Source organism: Thermothielavioides terrestris, chromosome 1, assembly GCF_000226115.1.
Source record: "Thermothielavioides terrestris NRRL 8126 chromosome 1, complete sequence".
NCBI lineage: Eukaryota > Fungi > Ascomycota > Sordariomycetes > Sordariales > Chaetomiaceae > Thermothielavioides > Thermothielavioides terrestris.
Window position 1 is genome coordinate 9,939,731 of NC_016457.1, and position 22,329 is coordinate 9,962,059.

Here is a 22,329-nt window from a genome sequence, read left to right on the forward strand (position 1 = left end):
TAGTAGTTGCTAAGCATTGATCTAGCTATAAACTAGCTCGCTTTATATAGTTAATAGTAAAACAACGCGCTATATAGCTAGTAGTAAAACGATATGCTATAGGGCTAGTAGTAAAACGATATGCTATAGGGCTAGTAGCAAAACGATATGCTATATAGCTAATAACCCAAAGATATACTAAGTAAGTTGTTTTACCATCTACCTATTAGTAGTTGCTAAGCATTGATCTAGCTATAGACTAGTATCCTACTATAGACTAGCTCGCTTTGTATAGTTGGCAACAAATCGATATACTATATAGTTGGCAACAAAACAACGTACTATATAGCTAGCAACAAATCGATATGCTACATAGCTAGTAATAAAACAATATACTATATAGCTAGCAATAAAATGATATAGCATTTATAGTCTACTAGCGCCCTTAGTCCCCCTTAATATATAAGTGCCGTTTAGTCTAATGCCTAATTTGATTACTAGCATTAAATTGCTAATGCTATACCTATAGCGAGCTCCCTAGTCCTAGAACATCTGCCTACTAAGCCTAGCCTCGATCTAGCTACTTAGTAGGTACTGCTATAGCTCCTCCCTAATCTAGAGCCCCTAATCCTACGATCGTTATAATCAAACGGCTTTCCAAGTCCTGCTCTAGCTTCTACCTAGCTACTAGATAGCTCTGTACTATCCGATAAGGGAGATAGTTCCTTAATAGAGGAACTAGCTTCTAGACATAGGTATAGGTATATATCTCTAATTCGCCTATCTAAACTAGAGCCTAGGGCGCCAAATAGCGGCCTTACAATTCCTAACAACATTATAGAGATCTAGGAACGCTAATTCAAAGAGGGTAAGTTTACCCTCCTATATATAGCCTAGCAAGCCAAATAGCGCTAGGTATTATACTTCTATAGTAGGAGAGACGCCCTAAGGCAATAGTAAATGAAGACTATATTCTGCTACCGCCTCTGGAAAACGCTATAAAAGACCAAAGGGCAAGGTAAATGCAATAGGGTACTATAGAATATAAAGCTATACCGCTATACTCTCTATAAAGTTTAGTACAACGATAGCACTGTTGACATTGTAATTCGCTATAGCTATAATCACTCGATAGAAGATATTAAGATAATTAAACGCCTATATATTATTATAGAGTATATCATCTACCTCCTCTCTATTGGATATAGCAATAGAGTAGTAGAACACTAGCTATATAGCTATACCGAAACCCCTGAGGCCAAGGTATATCTTTATAGTATAGGCGGCTAGTATATTACAACTAAGGAGATTTATAACCTTTATAGGTCTCTTAAGCTTAGTAAATATAATACTTATAAAGTATAGTCCTATAAGGTTTTTAAGGAAGTAGAATTTATAGAAGCTATTGCCTAGCTACTAGCCTATAGTGATTGGTATAAGTATAAGGCACTGACTATACCCAATAAGAACTCCTCTACGTTGGTCTTCGTATATAGAGACCTATTAGATATATTGAAAAAGTATAGCCAACTAGCGATTATAGATGCTACTTATAAGACTGCCTATAGTAGTTAGTACCTATTTACAATTATAGTTTAGGACTTCAATGGCTACTAGCTCCCTTCTACTTACTTCTTTATAGAGAGGTAGACTACTAATAGTATCGTAGTATACCTAAGTATACTACTAGAGTAGTATAAAGGAGTAGCTAATAGGGGCTAGCTCCTAAAATATATAATTACCAACGACTCTATAGCTAAACAACTTGCTATCTAGGAGGTATTTGGCTACAATAAGTATAGCCTCCTATATATACGACATCTCCTCTATATAAAGTATTGCTAGGAGACTTTGAAGTATTAGATTAGTACTAACAAAGAGTGCTTTGGCTATATAGTAGCTACTCTTCTAAGCTATTATTTAGAAAAAGGCTATATAGAGTCTATTAAGGCTATTATTGCTTACGCTAGTACCAATAGGCTTAAGCAGTATTTGAAGAACAATTGGCTAAACAATACTCGGCTATAGGTACATTGGGTACAAGACCTAATCCCCCTACTCTACCAGATTACTACAACAAATATAGTCGAAGGATAATATTTGAAGGTTAAGAATGCTAAGCCTATACTAAAGTAGTAGATACCTAGTACCTTCCCCTTTACTAGTTTAATCATTTACTTTAATCACTGTATATAAGACTATTGAAATAAGGCGATCTAGGCTAAGTTTAGAAGTCTCAATTATATACTTCTAGCTATATATATAGAGCGGTTTAACGGCTAGGGCTTCAATAGGCTATCTAAATGGGCTTAAGCACTAATCGTATATAAGCTGTCGATAGCTTATAAACGGTTTAATGCCAACGAGCCTCTCGACTTTAATAGCGTTTTTATACTAGACTAGTTCCCTAGTCTATAGTACAACGATAGGCAGTAGCAGAGTAGTGTAGTAGCTGTCTAGCTACCGCGGCTAACTACCTAGGGTATTGCCAATATTGTTACCAAGGTCTCTGTACTTAGATGGGCTACTCTAGATGAACGTTGTAACCTAGACTATTACAATGTAGTCAACTAGGTGGATTAAGTGGCTTAGCTCTTGTAGAATGTCCTAATTCTAAAGCTAGTTAATATCCCTTGCTATAGGTATAAGTGGTTTAGAAGCTAGTTGCTTCCCTACTTATATATTTAGCATTATTACTTGTTGACAAACTCATTGTAGCTAAAGCACTTCTAATAGCTAGTTAGCATCTTAGAAGCGAAGGGGTTTAGGATATACTATAGCGTCGTTCTACCGCTAGTAGATTTTACTAGCTTAGACGAGGTCTCTATTATATAGTACCTATTCTTATAGGTCTAGGAGCTAATATAGTTGCTATAAACTACCATATATAGGATCTAGGATAACGTATAGGCAATATATAGCTTATAAGAGGATCTTAACTACATTCTAGGGAAGCTGTTAAGCAAGGTTTAGGAGGATCTACAATAGGTTTAAAGGTTAGATATTCCTTTATTTATATCTTAGTAATAAGTAGCAATATATAGTTCTCTAATTAAGTACTAGCTAGCTATTAGACTATATTACCTTATATCCCTAATGCTACCTTCAACTTTAAGGAACTTTGTAATAATTGATAGCTAGAAGTTAGAGGATTAGTAGCTAGCTAGCTACTAGACTATAAATAAGTTGCTTAGTTCCTAGCCGATTAGTATACTTAGAAAGGAGTTTCTACAATACTGAGATATAGTAAGTATTGCTAGTGGTCTAAGTTTTAGCCCTTAGCCGAACTTTATAGAGTTGATCGAAGTTTCTAAAAGGGGGCTTAACACTATATAAAATCGTAGATAAATAGAAATTTTATCCTAACCCCTAAGCTTAGCTTTATAAAGAAACTAGAGAAGGAATATAAGTATAGAGGAGGTATTAGCTAGCTACTTTTCTATTGCTAGTCTAGATACTTCGTAGTTAGATAATTCTAAAAAATAAACAATATTTACTCTATATAGTTAATATTGAAACCTTTAATTCTTTGAGAATTATATAGGTATATAGGCTATACCTTTTTCTACTACCTTAGAGCCCTCTACCCACTTCTTCTTCCTTTCCTTCTTCTAACTTTATAGCTATAGCTATTGCCGTCTACCTACCTATATATACTACTATTGTATAAATTAATTTAAAGCTATTTCCATCGTCGCTATCGCTAGGAAGCTAATTAGCTATATTGTAGCTTCAATCTATACTTTTTATATACTCTATAAGTCAATTAAGTCGAAAAATCGGTCGAAATCGCAGTAGTAGCAGTAGTATTGCAATTAGTAATAGCTAATTAAGTTATATAGCAACTTTAAATATAACGATATAGAGCTATATAAGGAGAACAACCCCTCTACTATCGTTAACAACGATGCTCTCGCTACTAGTAAGCAGCTAGCTCCTACCGCCCCCCTAGCCTCCGCCGCTAACCCTCTTACCGCCCCCGACTAGCAGTAGTAGCGCCTCCAACCCTGCTCTATACACCCTACACGCCCTACGCCTACTACTACTACTACTACTACTACTACCAACAAGGGCGCTACTAATAAGTAGCTAGCTCCTACTACCCCCCCCGCCCTAGCTACCGCCCCTCCTACCACCCTTAGCTAGCAGTAGTAGCGCTTCTACGCCTACCTTATACGTTCTACGCCTACTACTACTATTAACACTAGTACTAGTAGCAAGGACGCTACTAGTAAGTAGCTAGCCCCCTCTGCCCCCCTAGCCTCTACTACTCTTAGCTAGTAGTAGTAGCGCTTCTATATATGCTCTACGCCTATTACTACTATTAACACTAGTACTAGTAGTAAGAACGTTGCTAGTAAGTAGCTAGCCCCCTCTACTCCCTCTACCCCCCTTGCCTTAGCCGCCCCCCCTATTACCCCTACTACCTCTATTAATAAGGGCAAGTCTAAGCTAGTTACATTTAACAACCTTTAGAAGCGCCTAGCTAGGTTCTTAGGTACAAAGTCTTTAGTAAAGAGTACTATTTAGGTGCTAGTTAGTAGCTAGCTAACATTAAGTAGATAAAAAAAAAGAAGAAGGAAGAGCCTAACTATAGTAAAGTATAGACAGTGCTATATATAGTCTATATTATATATATCTATAATAGAGATATATAGGCCTACTATTTCTAAGAGAGTAAGTATAGTATTATATTTTTTAATATATTAGATTTATATTCACTAACTAGTATATAGATCTAGGCAATATATACTAGGAGTATATTAAATAAAGCTATACTAAGTCCTACGTTTTTATAAGTAATATTAACTAATAAACGACTACTAGTCTAGTGCTAATAAGCTACTAGTAGTTGCCCTCTATAATTTAGCTAGAGATTGTTAAGTAGTATAAGTAAATCCTTAAAGTCGATAAAGACGAGCCCTTGCCTACTAACCTTAAGGCGTAGAATAGGCGTTTAGTTATAACTATTTATAAGCTATATAGCTCTATAGCTACTTTATATTTATATTCAACTAACTAGTACTAAAAGGCACGATATATAAAGAGACCGCTACTACCCTGCCCCTAGCCAACGCTAGTATACCTATGTCTAGTGCTCCCACCGCCTCTATAGCTTACCTTTTACTTACTAAGGCTAAGCCCTAGCAGAGCATTGAGGAGAGAGTTGCTCTAGTAGTAGAGCGCTAGGCTATAGCTACTAAGTAGCTAGCCACCGCTATTGAGGAGTTAGCCTAGTTGGCTTAAGATGCCCTAGAGGAGGCTAAGCAATATATTAAAGCCTTAACCTAGATATATAGTGTTACGGACCAAGCTATACCCGGGCTAGGTATATAGGGCTACGCCTAGGATCTATAGCGGTCCTATAACAGGCCCGCCACAGGCCTAAGGCGGACTCGCCTCGCGCCCAGAATAACATTGGCCCGAGCCCCTTGTACGCAAGCCCTTAAAAACTCTATATACGAGAACCGTAGCCTATACTTCTCCTTTTCTCTCCTTAAGGTAGTTAAATAGAACATCGTACGCTTATCTATAGACGCTATAAGGCTAGTACATTATAGTTCAACTACCTTTAGGTAGATAGAACAGTTGTTGCTTCTAGGCGTAGACGAGAGTAGTACACTAGGCGTTTCGACGTCGATACCGAGCGGACTGGACACTACTATAAACAACCTAGGCGTCTCGTAGGTTCTAGACCTAGACTAGGTCTATAAACACTTCTAAGTTTTATAGGAAACGATTGTATAGTAAAACGTAACTATCGAGGAACTTTATATAGCCTAGATCGCTATAGCTTAGACTATAAACGCCCTTACGGTGGCCTACGCCCCGGCTCCAACGATTGACGTTGCAGCTCTAGTAGCTCCTAGGACATAGCAAAAGCGCCTCTTTATAAGACAACCCTTCGACGATAAAAAGGAACTCTTTACTGTCTAGAGGGCTATAATAGTATATATCCTAGTAATAGACTAAGACTTTATCGGAGGCCCCTACAACTAATAGATATTTATTTAGAGGAACCTTAGCTAGGGAGTTTAGGCTAAGGTCGTAGCCTTCTATAAGTTGGGAGGGCCCTACTATAATTACGACCTAGGAGTGTTCCTCGAATACTTCGTAACCGTTTATATAGATCTTTATAAATAGGTTATAGCTTTGATAGAGCTAGATATACTTCGCTAGGGAGACAACGAGCTATTCTTCTTCTTTTTTATTTACTTTAAAGTAAAGCTATCGAAGGCTAGAGGACTTAATTGGAGTAATAAAGTACAATTTATTAGACTATAACAATACCTCTCCTCGAAATTAAAGTATATTATAATAGGACAAGGGGTTTTATAGAACGACTATGCTATAGCTATTACGAAGTACTATAAGATCGTTATCGACCTAGAGGCCCTTTGCTTAGAGGAACGACATTAGTGGTCCTAGGGTAAGTGACCTAGGCCTAATATAGATATAGAGAAGGATATAGACAGAGATATACCAATGACCGGGATTAACGTAGCCTATATTGCCCTCGCTTAGGGGGGAGCTAATAGGGGCTATAGAGGAAAGTAGTAGTAGAATAGAGGAAAGCGAAGCGTGAACGTACTATAGGCGAAGTAGATAAACGACGAAGTATATATAGTATATTAATAGGCTAGAGCCTATATCCGTTGTAGGCGCTAGGGTCATTTCGTAGCCGCTTATCCCTTTGCCTTAGCTAAGAGGCTAGCTCCTTAGGTCGATATTAATAAACTAGAGGCTAAGGAATAGGTAGAGGAGGACTCCTCCTCTAAAGAGGAGGAGAGAAAAGAGTAGCCCCTATACAAAGTCTTATATAGGGGCCGAAAGGACTTAGCCGTTTATAGAACGAGTTTATAGAGATTAGAGAGAGAATAGATAAGCTACCTTTTCTAATCTCTATTTTCCTAAACTCCTCTAGTTTTATAAATATATAAGTAGATAGTAGGTGCTAGAGCTATAGAGCTATTAACGAAAGAGTATATTAGCGGTTAGAGATTAAGTAAATAAGTCTACTAACTCCCTATACCCTAGGCATTGTAGTTAAAGGGGTGTAAATTACAAAGAAAATTATATATATTGCCTAGGTTGTAATAGATATCGATAGGTAGATTAATATTGCTATATTCTATATAGTCCTAGGACTAGTTTATAACGTTATTTTAGAGCTCCCCTAGATGAACTATTATAGGATTGTACTAGACCTAGCTAACGGGGTCTTTACTATTAATTTACAAAGCAGTCTATAGGTATATAAGTACTCCTTGTAGTAGAAAGAAACCAATACTACCCTAATTATAGGCGTAGTATTTATAGGCTTAGCCTATAGGGTATAAAAGAAAAAGTCTAAAGGAGCTTAAGATATGTTCCTCGTTACTAGTATCCATGAGATGACTACTATACTAAGGGCGGCCGTCTTCTAGCCTAACGTCGACCTAGACCCGAAGATCGCTCTACTAGAGGAGCTACGAGACTTCGCTGACCTCTTCGACAAAGAAAAGGCGAATGGTCTACCTCTCTATCGAAGGAAGGCCAACTATTATATCCGTCTTAAGACGGGCCTAGATAAGAAACCTCCTAAGCTTCTATAGGGACCTTTATACAATATACTAAAGGACTATCTCCTAGAGATTTAGAAGTAGGTCGTAGACCTAATGGACAAGGGATAGATCTAGGTAAGCTCCTTATCAGCGGCTACCTTAGTCCTTTTTATAAAGAAGCTAGGAGGGGGATAGAGGTTCTATATAGATTATTAGGCTCTAAATAAGATTACTAAATAAGACCGGTACTTGTTCTCTTTGATTAAAGAGACTCTCTAGTCCCTAGCTAGGGCTAAATAGCTTATAAAGCTAGACGTTAGAGCTACCTTCTATTGTATCTAGATAGCTAAGGGGGATAAGTACTTTATAGTATTTTATATAAGGTTTAGGCTATTCGAATGGCTAGTCTACCCCTTTAGGCTTATAGATACTTCTATAACGTTCTAAAGATATATCAACAACGCCTTTAGCTTAACGCTAGGGGACTATATAACGATATACCTTGACGATATCTTAGTATACTTAAGTAGAAGCTAGAAGAACTATATAAGGAAGGTATATAAGGTCCTCCGGAGGCTAAGAGATATAGGCTTTAACCTAGACCTTAAGAAGTATATATTTATAGTGAAGGAAGTTAAGTACCTAGGGTATATTGTAGAAGTAGGAGTCTATATCCGTCCTAACCCTAAGAAGATTAAGGCTATCTATAAGTAGGAGGTACCCTATAGAGTCTAAGGAGTATAGAGCTTCCTTAGGTTCATTAACTTCTATCGCGACTTTATCTCCAACTTCTCTAAGAAGATAGCTCTATTAATATGTTTTACCTATAAAAATGTCCTATTCTACTAGGGCAAGGAGGAATAGGAGGCCTTCGATATACTTAAGGCTACGTTTATATTAAAGCTGATCCTTGCTTAGTAGGATCCTAAGAGAGAGACGATTATAGAAGCGGACTATTCTAGTATAGTATTTAGTAGGTACTTGTCTTAGTAGAAGGAGGATAGGGTCCTTTACCCTATAGCCTACTACTCTATAAAACTAAGCTCTATTAAATACAACTATACTATCTATAACAAAGAGCTATTAGCTATTATCTTATACTTTAAAGCCTAGTCGACAAAGCTTCGAAGTGTAGTAGCCTCCTTCACTATCCTAACCGACTATAAGAATCTTAAGTACTTCACTTAGCTATATCTAATTAGCGAACGATAGGCCAAATAGGCGGAGACACTCTCCTTATTCAACTTCGAGCTAAAGTATTAGCTAGGATCCTAGGCCTTACGCCCTAATACGCTCTCCTAGCGCGAATAGGACGAGCCTAAAGACAACTAATATATCGCCTAGCTACTTCCCTTGATCAAGGTATATTAGACTAGCGTATAGGAGGAGGCTAGGCTACTTATAGGAGAAACGCTCTTCGAGGATAAGTAGCTCGCTACCCTATAGAACAAAGGTGTTACTAGAGACGAGTACTATATTTACTAGCTCTAAGCTATCTATAATAAAGCTTAGAAGTTTCTTAAAGAGGCGAATATAGCGTAGACCTAGATCGTAGACTACTCCTTTAATATACAAAGCGTACTCTAGTTCTATAGCTATCTCTAGCTTTCTATATAGAAGCCTCTAACCACTATAATTATCTAGTAGATTTATAACTTGGCTATATTAGGATACCTAAGGTACAATAGGCTATTTAAAATGCTCTAGAGAGATTACTACTAGGACTTTATATCGTCTAATATAAAGCGGTTCATTAGGAACTATAATCAGTGCTATCGAAGTAAGATCTTTCGACAATTACGTCAAAGGCTTCTATAGCCTTTGCCTATCCCTAATCGCTTTTAGAAACAGATCTCTATTGACTTTATAACGAACCTCCCTATAAAAGATAAAAGAGTGTCTAGCTACCTTATAGTAATTATCGACCGTCTCTCTAAATATATATAGCTCGAAGCAATATACTCGATAGGAGTAGAAGAGTATACCCTTCGATTCTATAACGTATAGTAGCGTTTCTATAGGTTCCTAACCTAAATTATAACCGACCGTAGGTCGGATTAGCTAAATAGGTTCTAGACTACGTTGTATAAGGCGGTAGGGGTAGAGCAGCTCCTATCGACTTCTTACTATCCCTAGATAGATAAAGAGATAGAGCAAGTCAACTAAGAGGTATAGATAATCCTTTGGATCTTCGTCTCCTTTATATAGTACAACTAGCCTAAATATCTCCTAGTCTACTAGTTTGTACTCAATAATAAAGACTCGTCTATAACCGGAGTAAGCTCGAACTACCTTCTCTATAGGTTCGATATAAGCCTTATATAGCTTATTATAATCTCGACGATACTTGTGGTATCCCTAGAAGGTCGCGTCGCTAAGTTCCTCTATCACTTGAAGGAGGGGATAGAGTAGACCTAAGTAGCTATTGTATATATATAATAGCGGTAGTAGACAAATATAAACCGCTCTCGCCGCTTAGCTAAGAGGTTCTAGGTAAAGGACGAGGTATAGCTCTTTCTATATAATATAAAGATGAACCGCCTTAGTAAAAAGCTTGACTAACTGAATACTAAGTATAAGGTAGTCGCGGTGCTAACTTTGCTAACGATAATGTTCGATGTACTAAATGGTCTATACCCAACCTTCTATATTAACTTAGTTGAGCAAATGGCTTCCGACTTACTCCCTTTATAGAAAGTTATAAATAAGAGACTAGACCCTATATAGGTTATATTGGAGGAGGGTATTCCCTAATAGGAATATAGGGTAGAGGCGATCTTTAAAGCTTAGAATATAAGAGGGAGAAGGAACAACTACAATATATATATTAAGTAGGTAGGTTATAATAAACTAATATAGAAGCCTTTAAAGAACTTCCTAGAAACTGCTATACTCAACGAGTTTAAATAGGAGTAGAGAGATATATAATATAATAATAGGCTAGTATTGAATTAGAGGAGGAAGGGGAAACGTTGTATTTATATATAGACTACCCTATAAAGACTAGCTATTTAGACAAATATAACTATATAGGCGTAGAAAAACTATAATATATCTGAGTCTAGTTATCCTCCTAAACCTAAATAGAATAGAACTATATATAAAAAAACAATAGGACGTACTAGTGGCGTTACTTATTTAAGGTCTATAACGGGACCTATGTCGATGATCTCTTCCTTATCTTTGAACAGGTATATAGGCGGAGCAGGCGTACAAAAGGGTAGAGTAGCGATATAAAGGGTCTAAGGCGAGGGCTATATATACGTTTGATAGGCGTATAGTACATCCTCTACTAGGGAGGAAGGGCGTCGACTATAGTGTAGATTATAGGTGGAGAAACGTATATAGGGAGAGTGGTAGAGGTAGGACCCCTAAGGGGTATAGATAGACGAGGGGGCAGTAAACGCAATAATATAGTCTACAAAGCGTAAATTCGTCTCTAGGACGGTTGCCTAAGACTATACTATAGTATAAATAGCCTCTACGATATACTGATTCTCTTGCTAGGAGGAATCGAGATGTTGTACTATATATTTAATTAGGTAGCTATAATGCTATATAGCGAGGTTGTCCTAAGGAGCCTAGTATAGAACTAGGGCTCTTCGCTAGCCTAGGGTTGAAGAAGATGAAGGGGGGGCTAGAAGTATATTAGGTACAAAGGTAGAGCGTACTAGAGACCAATACTATAGAGCTATACTAATTGCGTTATAGAAGCTATATACGAAAGTACTAAATTGTAATATTAAAATAGTATAATAGGCTAGCTTAGTCTTAGTCTTCTTCTAGGTAGGCTTGGCGATAGCTTAGTTGTCGGTATAAAACTTAACTAAACGTTTTAGATTAGCGTATAGAGAGGCGTTTATCGCCTAGAGTACTAGATCTTAATGGCACTTAGTATAGGCTTTAGTATATTCTAAGTAGCTTTCTCCCTAGCTTTGAATATAATCTACTAAGTTACTACGAAGAAGCTATTTAATATAATTGAGGTAGATATCTCCCTCCTTCTCTAGGAGAGCGTTATCTTTATTATTAAAATCTCTTTCTATAATATAGCTACTAATGGTATAACGAGAGGAGTTACTATAGTTGTTGTAGTTTTGTCTAGGACGCTATTAGCTTCTAGTCTAGGGCTAGAGTAGGCCTAATATAGGGTAATATACATTATGATCTTGGTTGTCGTCCTCTCTAGGACAACGTCCTTCACTACTATCTCTAAGAGAAGCGATTGCTATCGATATTATAGTAAATAAGTTTCGAGAATATATTGGAATTACAAAGGAAATAGGAAGCTACTATAGAGGGCGTAGCGAGTAGATAGAATATATATAAGCTATATATATAGAGGAGGCAGCTAGGGAACTAAGCAAATGTAAAGAGGAAGGATTATAGGATAAGTTGAATGTAAAATAGAAATATAGTAGATACAGTTAGTAAAGTGGTTAGATATATAATAACGACGATAGAGCCAATACAATAGGAGTATAGACGCTAGACGACTATATAGCTTATATAAGAAGAGGTCGACAATGTATAAAGTAAACGTTCGATAGAGCGAATAGGAAGTAAGAAAAAACGCGAAAGGCGGAAGATATATATAGGATAGAAGTACAATAGACGAGGAACGTATACGAAGTAGGATGAAGAGAGAAATGTCGATACGCAAGTAGGAGGAAGATAAAGTCGTAGGAGTAGGGAGAAGGTATACGCTAGAGACGAGAAGAGAACGTAGAGAGTGAGTTCGTATAAGGGGAGGGGTTTTATTGGCAATGGGTAGGGGGCCTATTGTACCTGATTAGCGGGTATACCTTATACGATACGGCTATCGTGGAGAAGAGCGTAGGGCAAGGAAGGGGCTAATTAGCGTCCTATAAGAGTAAGGTAAATAAATAACCTATAGCTAGGTAGTAGGATTATAGGCAATAGTACTGAGCTACCTAAATATTAGGTTAGATACTAGCGTTTACTATGATCGACCCTATACTACGCTAGATCTACGTCTAGCGCTACGCTATATATGCCCTAAATTAGCTCCTTATCTAGGAAGGGGGGGGTATGTTATAGACTGGGCTATATCCGGGCTAGGTATATAGGGCTACGCCTAGGATCTATAGTGGTCCTATGACGGGCTTGCCATAGGCTTGAGGTGGACCTGCTTTGCGCCTAGAATAATATCGGCCTAAGCCCCTTGTACGTGAGCCCCTGAAAACTCTGTACGTAAGAACCGTAGCCTATACTTCTCCTTTTCTCTCCTTAAGGTAGTTGAATGGAATATTGTACGCTTATCTGTAGACGCTATAAGGCTAGCACGTTATATATAGGTACCTTATAAATATTAAGCAAAATATTATAAATGTACTATACTTCTACTTTATAGCTAGCTAGTAGCTAATTAATATAGTATAGGGAAATTTAAAGTAGAAAGGGTAATAAAGATAAAGGTAAAGATAAAGGTAAGGTAGATACTTAAGTTTAATTCTTTTATTTTAATATATTTCTACCATTGCCTAGTAGCTCGCTAAGCTCTACCTAAGTCAAATACAATCTTATACTTCCTTAGCCTAGCTATAGCCTCTATATATAACCTGTTCTTATATAGCAAGATAGTAGTAGCTCTAAGGTAGGTTATATCACCTACTACGTAGACTTAACTAATATAGCGTAAATACGGCAATGGCCTATAGCTAGCCTATAGCGTAAGCGCGCTATTACCTACCTTTAAGCGCGCTATACTCTAGAATATACGCGAAGACCCCCTGCCGGTATTGCTATAGTATATCGAGTTGTAGTGGGGGGGTGGCGTTGATAGGGGCCGGAAATTAGGCTTGGCGGGACCTCTTTAGCCATAACCGGGAGAAGAGGGGCACCATCTGAACCCCTGTAGGCACTGTGCGGCGCTGATCGGCGGCCTCCAATCGATACGAGTGCATCAGCTGGCTCCCTCACTTACTAACGCCAACTCACTCGTCCCCGGCCCTCCTGGGTTGTTCACTGTGTTGGCAGGAGCGGCACTGCGTTTCAGAGCTGACCTGCCCCTGCTGGCGGTCGGGCGGGTCTTTAAAAGAGGCGGTCAACAAGCTTTCTCCCCGCCGCCCGCCTCTTCCTCTTGGCTTCTTGGCTCCTTGGCTCTCCAACCATTCCCACTCTCTTGAAGCTTCTTCTCGAGCACAACACCCAAGCCTCCGATCGCAACAGTTCTTGGCTTTGCAGTCTTTTAACTACACAAGACCGACCAGCCAACAAAATGCCTGCTACTGCCCAAGCTCCCGAGCAGCAGCTCCCCATGGAGGCCGTCGGCGCCAACGCTGTCGTGGTCCAGCAGCCGGTTCGTTCACCACCTTTCCTCTTGTTTTCCCTCCTTCCTGCCCTCTCTGTGCTGTCCTCCGCCCGGGCGGCCCGGAGACGGTTTCCTCTCCCTGCACCTGCACTTGCGCACCTGACACGACGGGCGAAATAAATGCTGATTGAAACGTCCATCGCAAAAACCACAGACCTCTGAGCCTCAGCCCCAGATGACCCTGCGCGGTGGTGAGGAGGCCGCCTGCGAGTGCTGCTGCTGCGGCTGCGAGGAGTCGTGCTGCTAAACGGACCGGCGCACACCGGGACTTGCGATGGATCCCCACTCGGGGTGCACCATTGCCGGGTGGGGCCGAAGGGTGGGGAGTGATGCGTGGGGATTTGACGAGTTGATTCGAGCCGAGGAGGAACGGTCGATTCTTTCAGTTCTCAGGCGCTGAATTTATGAGTCCCGCGAATCTGGAATGCTACATGCTTCCTTCCCGTCCATGCTGAGAGTTGTCGGACTTGCTGCAACAAAGTGAACCTCCGCTTGTCTGTCTCCGTGCGACGCTTTGGCGTTTCCCGGGTCGTCGTTAAAGAGGTCCCGCCAAGCCTAATTTCGGAGACTACCGCGTACAAGTAATTACAAATCGCCAAGGGTGAGCGGGGCCGCCACGACTTCGAACATCAACAATGTAAAATCGCAAAGACTTGCAACAACAACAACTTTACAATACCTCAACCAAATCGAAAAAAAAAAAAACAAGGATAACCCGTACCCTAACTATAACCTATATCCTATCCTTAACCTAAATCCTAACTAGCGGGGGGCTAGCGTCGCCCCCTATACCCCTAGCGAACTAACCGCTTGGCGATAGTGTAAACGCCTTGGCGATCGTGGCTACGTAAAAACGTTGTAAAAACATTGCCGACAATTGGCCGAAATTAGTCTTGGTGGGACCTCTTTAACGTCCACCGTTTCGCGTGCCCCAGCGGAGCCCAGCCCCTTGCCTTGGCCCCATCAAGTCGGCTGTCTTTCCGCAAACACGTGTGGGGCAAGGATTATCAGACGGCGCCCATCAGACGAATCAACGGCGGGCCAGGGAAACGAGAGTGGAAATGGCTTCACACAAGAGCGCTACTAATGCAAGCCTCAGCTATTTATTAGTTATTAGTTAACCAAGTAGGTGCTACACAGAAAATATTATTGACAAGAGAAAAAAGTTAATGATGACACGTTAGGGGCGCTGTTAGGAGACAGCCTTTAACTACCGGCTATCCCTCGAAAGCCTGAGGCCTCTCGGGGACTTGCGGTTTGCGCATTGAAATGCCACGAGTGACTCGGGCTGGCAGGTGTTCTCAGCAACTCTTCACTGAAATGCCCTCCTCGCCAGGGATGGGATGGGGCTAACCACCAAGACATCAAGAGCTGGCACAGCATGCACGGTCTACGGAGCTCAAGCATGCCTAACCTTGTCATTCTCTGTGCTATGCTGTATGTAGTATGTATAAGGTATATAGGTCATCGCATGGCGGTCTGCCTTTGCTGCCTGTCTCCCTTCCAGGTCTAAGATCCGGAGCTCGTTTTCGGCAGATCTTTTTTTGCAGCATCGAAGTGAGGGAATTCTAGGGTCCAACATATATTGGTGGTCTGCCAGGCGGAAATTCGACAGCGCTGGCAGGAGCATGGTTAATTGGCAATTGTTAGAGTCGCCGTCGTGCTTGCATTCTGTATGGGTGGTGTGATGGACAGGATGGTGGCGATGCGTGGCATACCACAGTACCAGGCTGACGGCCAGCACGGTCTAGAACAGCCGTTTGTTCGCACACTCCCTCCAGTCAACCCACAGCTTCTGAGTCGTCCCGAAGAGTGCCATCCAATGTGGTGGCGATTGGCCCATGCTTTCGCAGCCGGTGTCAGGTGGAAGCCCCGACTATCACTCTCCGCTGTTCTTGTCAGCCATACGTCATGGACATAAAGACTCCGCGGGGTGGGCGCCCCAAGCGCGGAGAGTGAGCATCACACCATCTTGAGTGCCTGCTGTGCTCCCTTGTGTCTCCCTAGCATCACAGCCCCGACATCGACATTGTCATCAAACAAGCCGCGCAAGTTACTCCCCTTCATCCACCGCCATCATGCTCATCCCAAAACGAATCGGCACTGCTCTCCGGATCCGCCCGGCCCTCATCAGATGGCCAACGAGCCGGTGCCTCTCGACGACGGCCGCCCGGCCCTGGGCGACGCCGACGAACCGGTACCCGCCCAGCGACGCGCGCGGCGGCATCCCGGTCGAGGACATCGACGTCGTCTTCGACTACCCCTCGGACGGCCAGGCCAGCCACCAGAAGACGCCGCTGGAGCAGTCCGGCCTGGACCTGCACTCGGCCATGCCGCACTACCCCAAGGCGTCGTCCACGGCCGCCGGCATGGCCGGCGCCCAGAGGATGGGCAAGGAGATGGGCTACACGGATTCCAACGCCATGTATGTCTCTCTTTCACGGTCGGACGGTGTGATATGTTGGCAAACCGGGGACGGCAACTAACGCGGGATATGTGACTCCGGCAGGTACCGATACATCGGCCTCGGCGCCCTCGGCCTGGGCGGCCTGTACCTGTTCATGCGGCGGCGGAATCCCCCTGCTGAGCCAGCGTCCAAGGACCGCACCTGGTCGCAGCCGGCTGCCCGATGATTTTACTGCGCCGACCTTTCCTAGGGCGGGTGAAAGAAGCAACGTCGGGGTAGCCGTTGAACCTTGGGTGTGAGACGTCGTTGGTGCATGTTGTGCGGTGGACGCTTGGCGGAGTGGAAAAGGGGTTAGGAGATGGCAAGGGGGGAAGGAGGAATGATTGGAACGGTTTATATCTCCCAGAATGGCTGTTATGTTTTTGAGTCATTCCCTTGTAGTGTTTATACACAAACAATCGCCGCCTATTATTTCGTCCTTCGGACCCGCCCAGGCCTCCCGTCTTTCAGAAGGATGATCTGATGCCTCCCATCTCGGCTGAGTCGGTCACTGGCTCGCTTTCGGCCAGATGTCCTAAAAGGGAGTTCGGACTATGACGATTCGTCTCCATCGCAACATCGGACATCATCAAGCTTGAGCCAGCTCGCTAGTCTTGGTTTGTGAAGGTCCTGTTTTCGGTGCTGCTGTGTGTCTCGGCCCAGCGCAGGTGTCCTACCACGGAGATCCGCTGGGGAAACATCAAGCGGTAGTTGAACGGTCAACTCAAGAAAGTTGCGAGCATTTCGGCAATACCTTTCTGATCAGCTGTCCTATACCTAAGCTGCCATTACCTTGAGTAAAACAGGACTGGTTGCCATCATCGGGTCGCGTTCGTAGCCAATGTGCAACACCGTCGTCCTCCGTTGCAACCCCCATATTCAGTCAAACAAGAAGCCAGAGGGGATTTCCGCAGCTGTGCGGCGTGCCCTTGGTCCTACTCACGTTCGGTTAGTCGCCTCGCCAGGTGTGCCTTCCCTTTCTCCGCGCTGCTCACCCGCTAACCGGCACCATCAACGGGAAGTCTCCATCGCTGAACAATTGCATACCTAACTTACATGAAGGCCACCGTCAGGCTGAGGCGCTGCGTCGCGATGAAACCGGCAAACATTACCCAGTTACTAGCAACCTACATCCACGCCCTGCACATCCTCCACTACCACGGGGTGCTGGATGGCTACGGCCACCTGTCGGTGCGAAACCCGGACAACCCGGCGACGTTCTTCACGATCTACCAGATGGCACCGGCCTTGGTCTCGGGACTCGACGACATCGGCGAGTATCGCGTCTCGGACTCGGAGCGTGCCCGCCCTGGCAACCCCGACGCCAAGGACACCGTGGAGCGCTTCATCCACGGCGAGACCCTCAAGCGTTACCCCGATGTGAACGTGGTGTTGCACGGCCATGCCGAGGAGATGGTCGCTTACAGCATTAGCCGTGTCCCATTGCGCGCGGCGACCCACATGTCGCCGTTCCTAGGCATGTGTTGATGTCTTTCCGTATCGCCAGGGACTGGACTCTTACTGACAGAATCATAGGCGAGGAAGTACCCAACTTTGACATCACCAAGTTTTACCGTCCGAACGACACCCAAGACTTCCTAGTGCGCAACCAGCGTCTAGGCGCCGCGCTCGCGGCAGAATTCGATGTCGACGACTCCCCTTCGGACTTCACCGACAACGACACCCGAGGAGGCGGCGGCCACTTCGCCAGCCGCCCCGAGACCAGCAGCAACAGCAACACCTACCCTCGCCACAACGTAGTCCTCATGCGCTCGCACGGCTTCGCTGCCGTCGCGACGGACGTCAAGATGGCCACATACGAAGGCATCTTCGCGCTGACCAATGCCAAGATTGAGGCCAGCGCGCTCATGCTGCAGCACGCCTACACCGGGCAGGCGGCGCAGGGCAGGGATGGGATCGCGTACCTCACGCCGAGGCAGATCTATGACAGCTGGCAGACGGAGAGGGGCATCGTGGACAAGCCGTGGGCGCTGTGGGTTCGGGAGGTCCAGGTCAACCCGCTGTACGTGAATGAGTTGGATCCAGATCAGTGAGGTGGTTTGGGGAACCTACATGGATGGACTTGAGAATCGGTAAGGGGAACTTGGGCTGGCCTCACGGAGGAGGCCGTGTTTGTCTCCCGCTTGCAACAGCGTCTTCGGAGTATGCAGCAAAAGCGTTTTTATTCTTCCAGAGTAATCAATTGCGCCTCCTGTTGGTCAGCAAGCCAAGACTTCCAAGACTCTTGCGTTGCACTCCTAATTTCCCACCACGGGTCGCGCCGGTTATAAGAATCGGCCTCGCGTCCAAACAACCGCCGCGGGACGAGCGGATCAAGCTCCGTCCTGACAACCGCCTGACTGGCAAGAAGCCCGCCATGAGAACCAACATCCACGCCTCCGCCTCGGCAGGCCTCATGCTCGCCGCGGGCCTCGTGCTGGCGCCAGCAGCAGCCGTAGCCGCAGCAGCAGCAGCACAGACGACCGGCCTCCTCTCGTTCTTCCTTCTGGACTCGGAGCCGCGCTCGCTCGAGGCCTCGGCCGTGGCCGTCAACACGGTTGGCACGGGCGCGAACACGCACCCGGTCACGACGCTGCGGCTGGCCTGCCCGACGGCGGCGTCGCCCGACAACGACGCGTGCCGGGCGGCCGGGATCTACCCGGCGCAGGTGTACCACACGCAGGGCTCCGTGTTCGGCGGCACGACCACGTACGGCGCCGACGACAGCACGACGACGTGGGTGTGCGAGCTGGGCGGCAACGACCCCACGCTCACGGCCAGCTGCACCAAGACCATCGTCGCCGTCGGCGGCGGCGGCTCCTCCTCCTCGTCGACGACGACGCGCACCGAGACGGCCGCGTACGACAACTGCTACGTCGCGGCGCACCAGCTGCCCGTCGTCGTGACGGCCGGGGTGGACAAGATCAGCGCGGCGCACTACTACACCATCGACGCCAGCAGCTATGTCGCACTACAGAGCAGCCGGCTGGCCGAGGATAAGTGCCCGGCGAGTCAGACGACTATCTGGGCTGGCGCGGCGGCGGCTGCTGCCACCACGACGGCGACGACCAGCGGCGCGGCGGCAGTCTCCTCGACAGGGAACGCGTCCGGGGCTGGGGGCGGGGCCGGGTCCGAGGTGACGACGCCGACCCCAACGGCTCCCGGCCCGGCGGCTACGACTTCCACAGGTGGAGCGGGAGGAATGCCAGGCACCACGGGGGCGGTTCTCTTTGGGGTTGGAGCGATGGCGATGCTTGGAATAGCCTGGTGAGAATGGCTACCTAGGTACTTTGGTTACTGTAATCACTTCACCCGTAGAATTCTATGTCAGACTGGGCGACGGTTGTTGGTGCCGAGGCCGTTTACGCATGGGGGCTTGAACGCTACTTCAAGAAAGCGCTGGGCGCAAAACAAGTGCGAGCGTTGGACTTCAAGTGTGTGCCGATGGCGAAAATCCAGCTCATTACTGTACTTCTACGTACTGACCTTGTCGTGGTAGCTCAGGCTCAGAGACTCATTGATCGTCAGGCAATATCGAAATCTTGCTCGGGCGGATCTCCCCTCATGAATTCCCCGTACATGATTCCGTGCACATACGCCTCACCCACATACGTGAAGTGGTTTCCCACCGGCCGCAATACTATCGGCACCGCCGTGCCCAGCAAGATGGCCACCACGTCACCCGTCTGCATGCTCTCGGGCCCTAGCCCAGGCTTGCCTCCTGCTGTCGCGAACAACGTCCGCCTGCGACATTTGACCGAAGCCTGGATCAGCACACGCTCCGAAGCTTCGTCCACGTTGGCCTGGCTCGCGGATCTAAATTTGTCATCGCCGAAATATCCGCGGGGAAACAGGAAAGCTAGTTGTGTTTTTGTGAGAGTCTCGACAGGGATCTTCTGCAGACGGAATATCCGGCCGGCGAGGGCGTCGTACTCGGCCGTGCATCTTTCGCCCTGGAGCTGGTCGGCCACGAGAGTGCGCCAAAGCGCGGTTTCTACCGGGGTGCCACCGTCGAGCGCGAGATGTCCTGAGGTGGCGAATTCGAGAATTGAGTTGAGAACACGGGCTCTAAGCTTCCATTTCGTGTCAAGGGCATGCGAGAGTGGTAAAGCACAGCCATGTCTTCTTTCCCGGACTTGGAACACAGCCGCCACAACGTCGACCAAGCATCCGCGTTGCCGCAGTACACGCCACGACGGGATGCCATCAACGGTACCCGGAAACGAGGCTGGTGGCGGCGGCGACGGCTGGACCCGATCTCCGGAGCCCGTGAACCGGCAGGAGTAGCTTAGCGGGTATCTATACCCGTCCGCCAGCCCATACCGGCCAATCCGCTGCCAGTCGGGTACCCAGGACGGCAGGTCCTGGATGTCTTTGGGAAAGGTGCAGTAGTCCAACGAGTAGTCGGGGCAGCGCTCCAATATGGCCCTCGTGACGGCTGCGTAGACCTCTGCTGTGGTCTGGGTGTAGTCGGGACGCAGGCCGAGGAGCTCTGTGTCAGCGGCAACGCCGAGAAGCCCGAAGATGATGTCTCGTGGATCGGAAGCCACGTAGAACGGTCGACGATTCGCCGATGCAAAGTCGGACATGAGGAACTCTAGTAGACCAGCCTTGTGGCCCCGTCTCCGCTGGCGACGGGCGATGAGGCCGCGCACACGGAAGATGTTATTATTTCTCAAGCCGGACCCGAAGTCGCGCCATCGGGGGTGCTGGAGCGCGAAGACACCATTCTTACAGAAGAAGATGGTCGACAAGGTGGCGTCGAAAGCGTTGAGAGACACGCGCTCGGTGCCGCAGCACACGAGCCCGTCTCGTGCGAGCGCAATTTCCTGCACAATCCAGGCGCGACACCAGTTCGCTCGGCTCAGCAGTGGTTCAACAGCAGCGAGAAGCCTGGGAGATCGCAGCTCTTCGTCGCCGAGCGCTCGAGCCAGGAAAGAATTCGCCCTTTCCTCATTTTCCAGCTTTTTTCGGGGGAGCTTGAATGGTGGCCAGCAGAACCAGAGATCAGCAACGCCGGCTTCGTGTGCGTCTGGGCCAATGCGCTGGGCCAACCGCATGACCAGGTCGCTGTCGTCGCTGTCCGGCCCCAGCCATATGTACACCAGGGACGCTCGGCTGAAAATGGTGCCCATCTGGGGGACGTGCCAGGACCGTTCCTCGTCATCGTCCTGGTTGATGCAGACGGCGTCGATCCAGAGCCATTCCCGTGTGCCTTCTCCTGCGCGCAGATGCTGAAGGGCCTGGTGCAGGTTGTGGGTGATGGGCAACGGCAAGCCGTTGACGTGGATGGTCTCCGTCTTGGTGGGTTCCCCCCAGAGGTAGGAGAGAGCCGAGTAGGAGGGCGGGTTGTGGAGTGATGCCCGCTCCAAGATCAGCTCGATTACATCGGGAGACGCCGCCGAATCGCTGAAACGCACGAGTCGGAACTCGCCATCCTCGCTCCTGAGCTTGTCGTAAGAGAATGCCGCCATCGGAGCTGGATCGAGGTTCGTCATACTAGTAGCTGTCATACTGATGACGGGTCTTTGCTCAACCTTTCCAAGGAGGAGACAATGGGATGCGGCAAGCAAAGATACCTATATTACTATTCCATCGTAGGGGCTTCCAGAGGGCGGGGCTGTGCCATTTCAGCCTGAGGGTTCAGCCTGACGGTCGGGCTTGTGGCGCAGCTCGCTCAGATGCGGTGCAGGCTCATGCGAGTTGCCTGCAGAGCGATGCTGCATCATGCGGGTGCAGGTGAGCGGTGCCGAAGCCTCCATCAGGCTTGGTCACCCCGATAACTGACACCCCCGCCGATGGACCAGCCGGCCAATGGATCACCTTGGCCATAGCAACCTTGAAGCTATGTGCCCTTCTTCACGAGAGCCTTGGCTCTCTTCAGAAGCGAGTTGCTTGCTAGGAGACTTCACTCCCCGCCAATAGAGTTGAGTAGTCTGAGAAGCCCGGCGGCCGCTGGTGTTCTGCAGTCCGAGAAGTACCTTAGGTTTTTGGACTTGTTCTGCAGAAACACCACATAGATGCCT

At 46.2% G+C, this 22,329-nt stretch overlaps 5 protein-coding genes across 5 annotated transcripts; 4 read left to right on the forward strand and 1 right to left on the reverse strand.

The window, feature by feature from the left end:
• Positions 1-13,477: 13,477 nt before the first annotated feature.
• On the forward strand, positions 13,478-14,133 carry THITE_2111130 (uncharacterized protein). Its single transcript, XM_003651071.1, has 2 exons — positions 13,478-13,845; positions 14,012-14,133. The coding sequence occupies exons 1-2, from the start codon at positions 13,765-13,767 to the stop codon at positions 14,102-14,104; spliced, it is 174 nt and encodes a 57-aa protein (XP_003651119.1). The 5' UTR covers positions 13,478-13,764; the 3' UTR covers positions 14,105-14,133.
• A 1,621-nt stretch (positions 14,134-15,754) lies between these two features.
• Positions 15,755-16,747, forward strand: THITE_2111131 (uncharacterized protein). The gene is made up of 2 exons (XM_003651072.1): positions 15,755-16,282; positions 16,367-16,747. Exons 1-2 carry the CDS (start codon positions 15,936-15,938, stop codon positions 16,488-16,490), a joined length of 471 nt encoding a protein of 156 aa, XP_003651120.1. The 5' UTR covers positions 15,755-15,935; the 3' UTR covers positions 16,491-16,747.
• Positions 16,748-17,395: 648 nt separating this feature from the next.
• On the forward strand, positions 17,396-18,357 carry THITE_2040100 (uncharacterized protein; the record flags this gene model as incomplete). Its single annotated transcript, XM_003651073.1, has 3 exons — positions 17,396-17,772; positions 17,832-17,949; positions 18,025-18,357. 3 exons carry the CDS (start codon positions 17,396-17,398, stop codon positions 18,355-18,357), a joined length of 828 nt encoding a protein of 275 aa, XP_003651121.1.
• A 283-nt stretch (positions 18,358-18,640) lies between these two features.
• Positions 18,641-19,869, forward strand: THITE_164628 (uncharacterized protein). The gene has a single exon (XM_003651074.1). It carries the CDS (start codon positions 18,681-18,683, stop codon positions 19,572-19,574), a length of 894 nt encoding a protein of 297 aa, XP_003651122.1. The 5' UTR covers positions 18,641-18,680; the 3' UTR covers positions 19,575-19,869.
• On the reverse strand, positions 19,828-21,777 carry THITE_2038030 (uncharacterized protein; the record flags this gene model as incomplete). Its single annotated transcript, XM_003651075.1, has 1 exon — positions 19,828-21,777. The coding sequence occupies one exon, from the start codon at positions 21,775-21,777 to the stop codon at positions 19,828-19,830; it is 1,950 nt and encodes a 649-aa protein (XP_003651123.1).
• Between the last annotated feature and the right edge of the window lie 552 nt (positions 21,778-22,329).

Excerpts from the sequence above, each read along its gene's own strand:
- THITE_2111130 (XM_003651071.1), top strand. The coding sequence starts at position 13,765 with ATGCCTGCTACTGCCCAAGCTCCCGAGCAGCAGCTCCCCATGGAGGCC. Across the intron at positions 13,846-14,011 it reads CTGTCGTGGTCCAGCAGCCG|ACCTCTGAGCCTCAGCCCCA; the intron begins GTTCGTTCACCA and ends CAAAAACCACAG.
- THITE_2111131 (XM_003651072.1), top strand. The coding sequence starts at position 15,936 with ATGCTCATCCCAAAACGAATCGGCACTGCTCTCCGGATCCGCCCGGCC. Across the intron at positions 16,283-16,366 it reads TACACGGATTCCAACGCCAT|GTACCGATACATCGGCCTCG; the intron begins GTATGTCTCTCT and ends TGACTCCGGCAG.
- THITE_164628 (XM_003651074.1), top strand. The coding sequence starts at position 18,681 with ATGAGAACCAACATCCACGCCTCCGCCTCGGCAGGCCTCATGCTCGCC.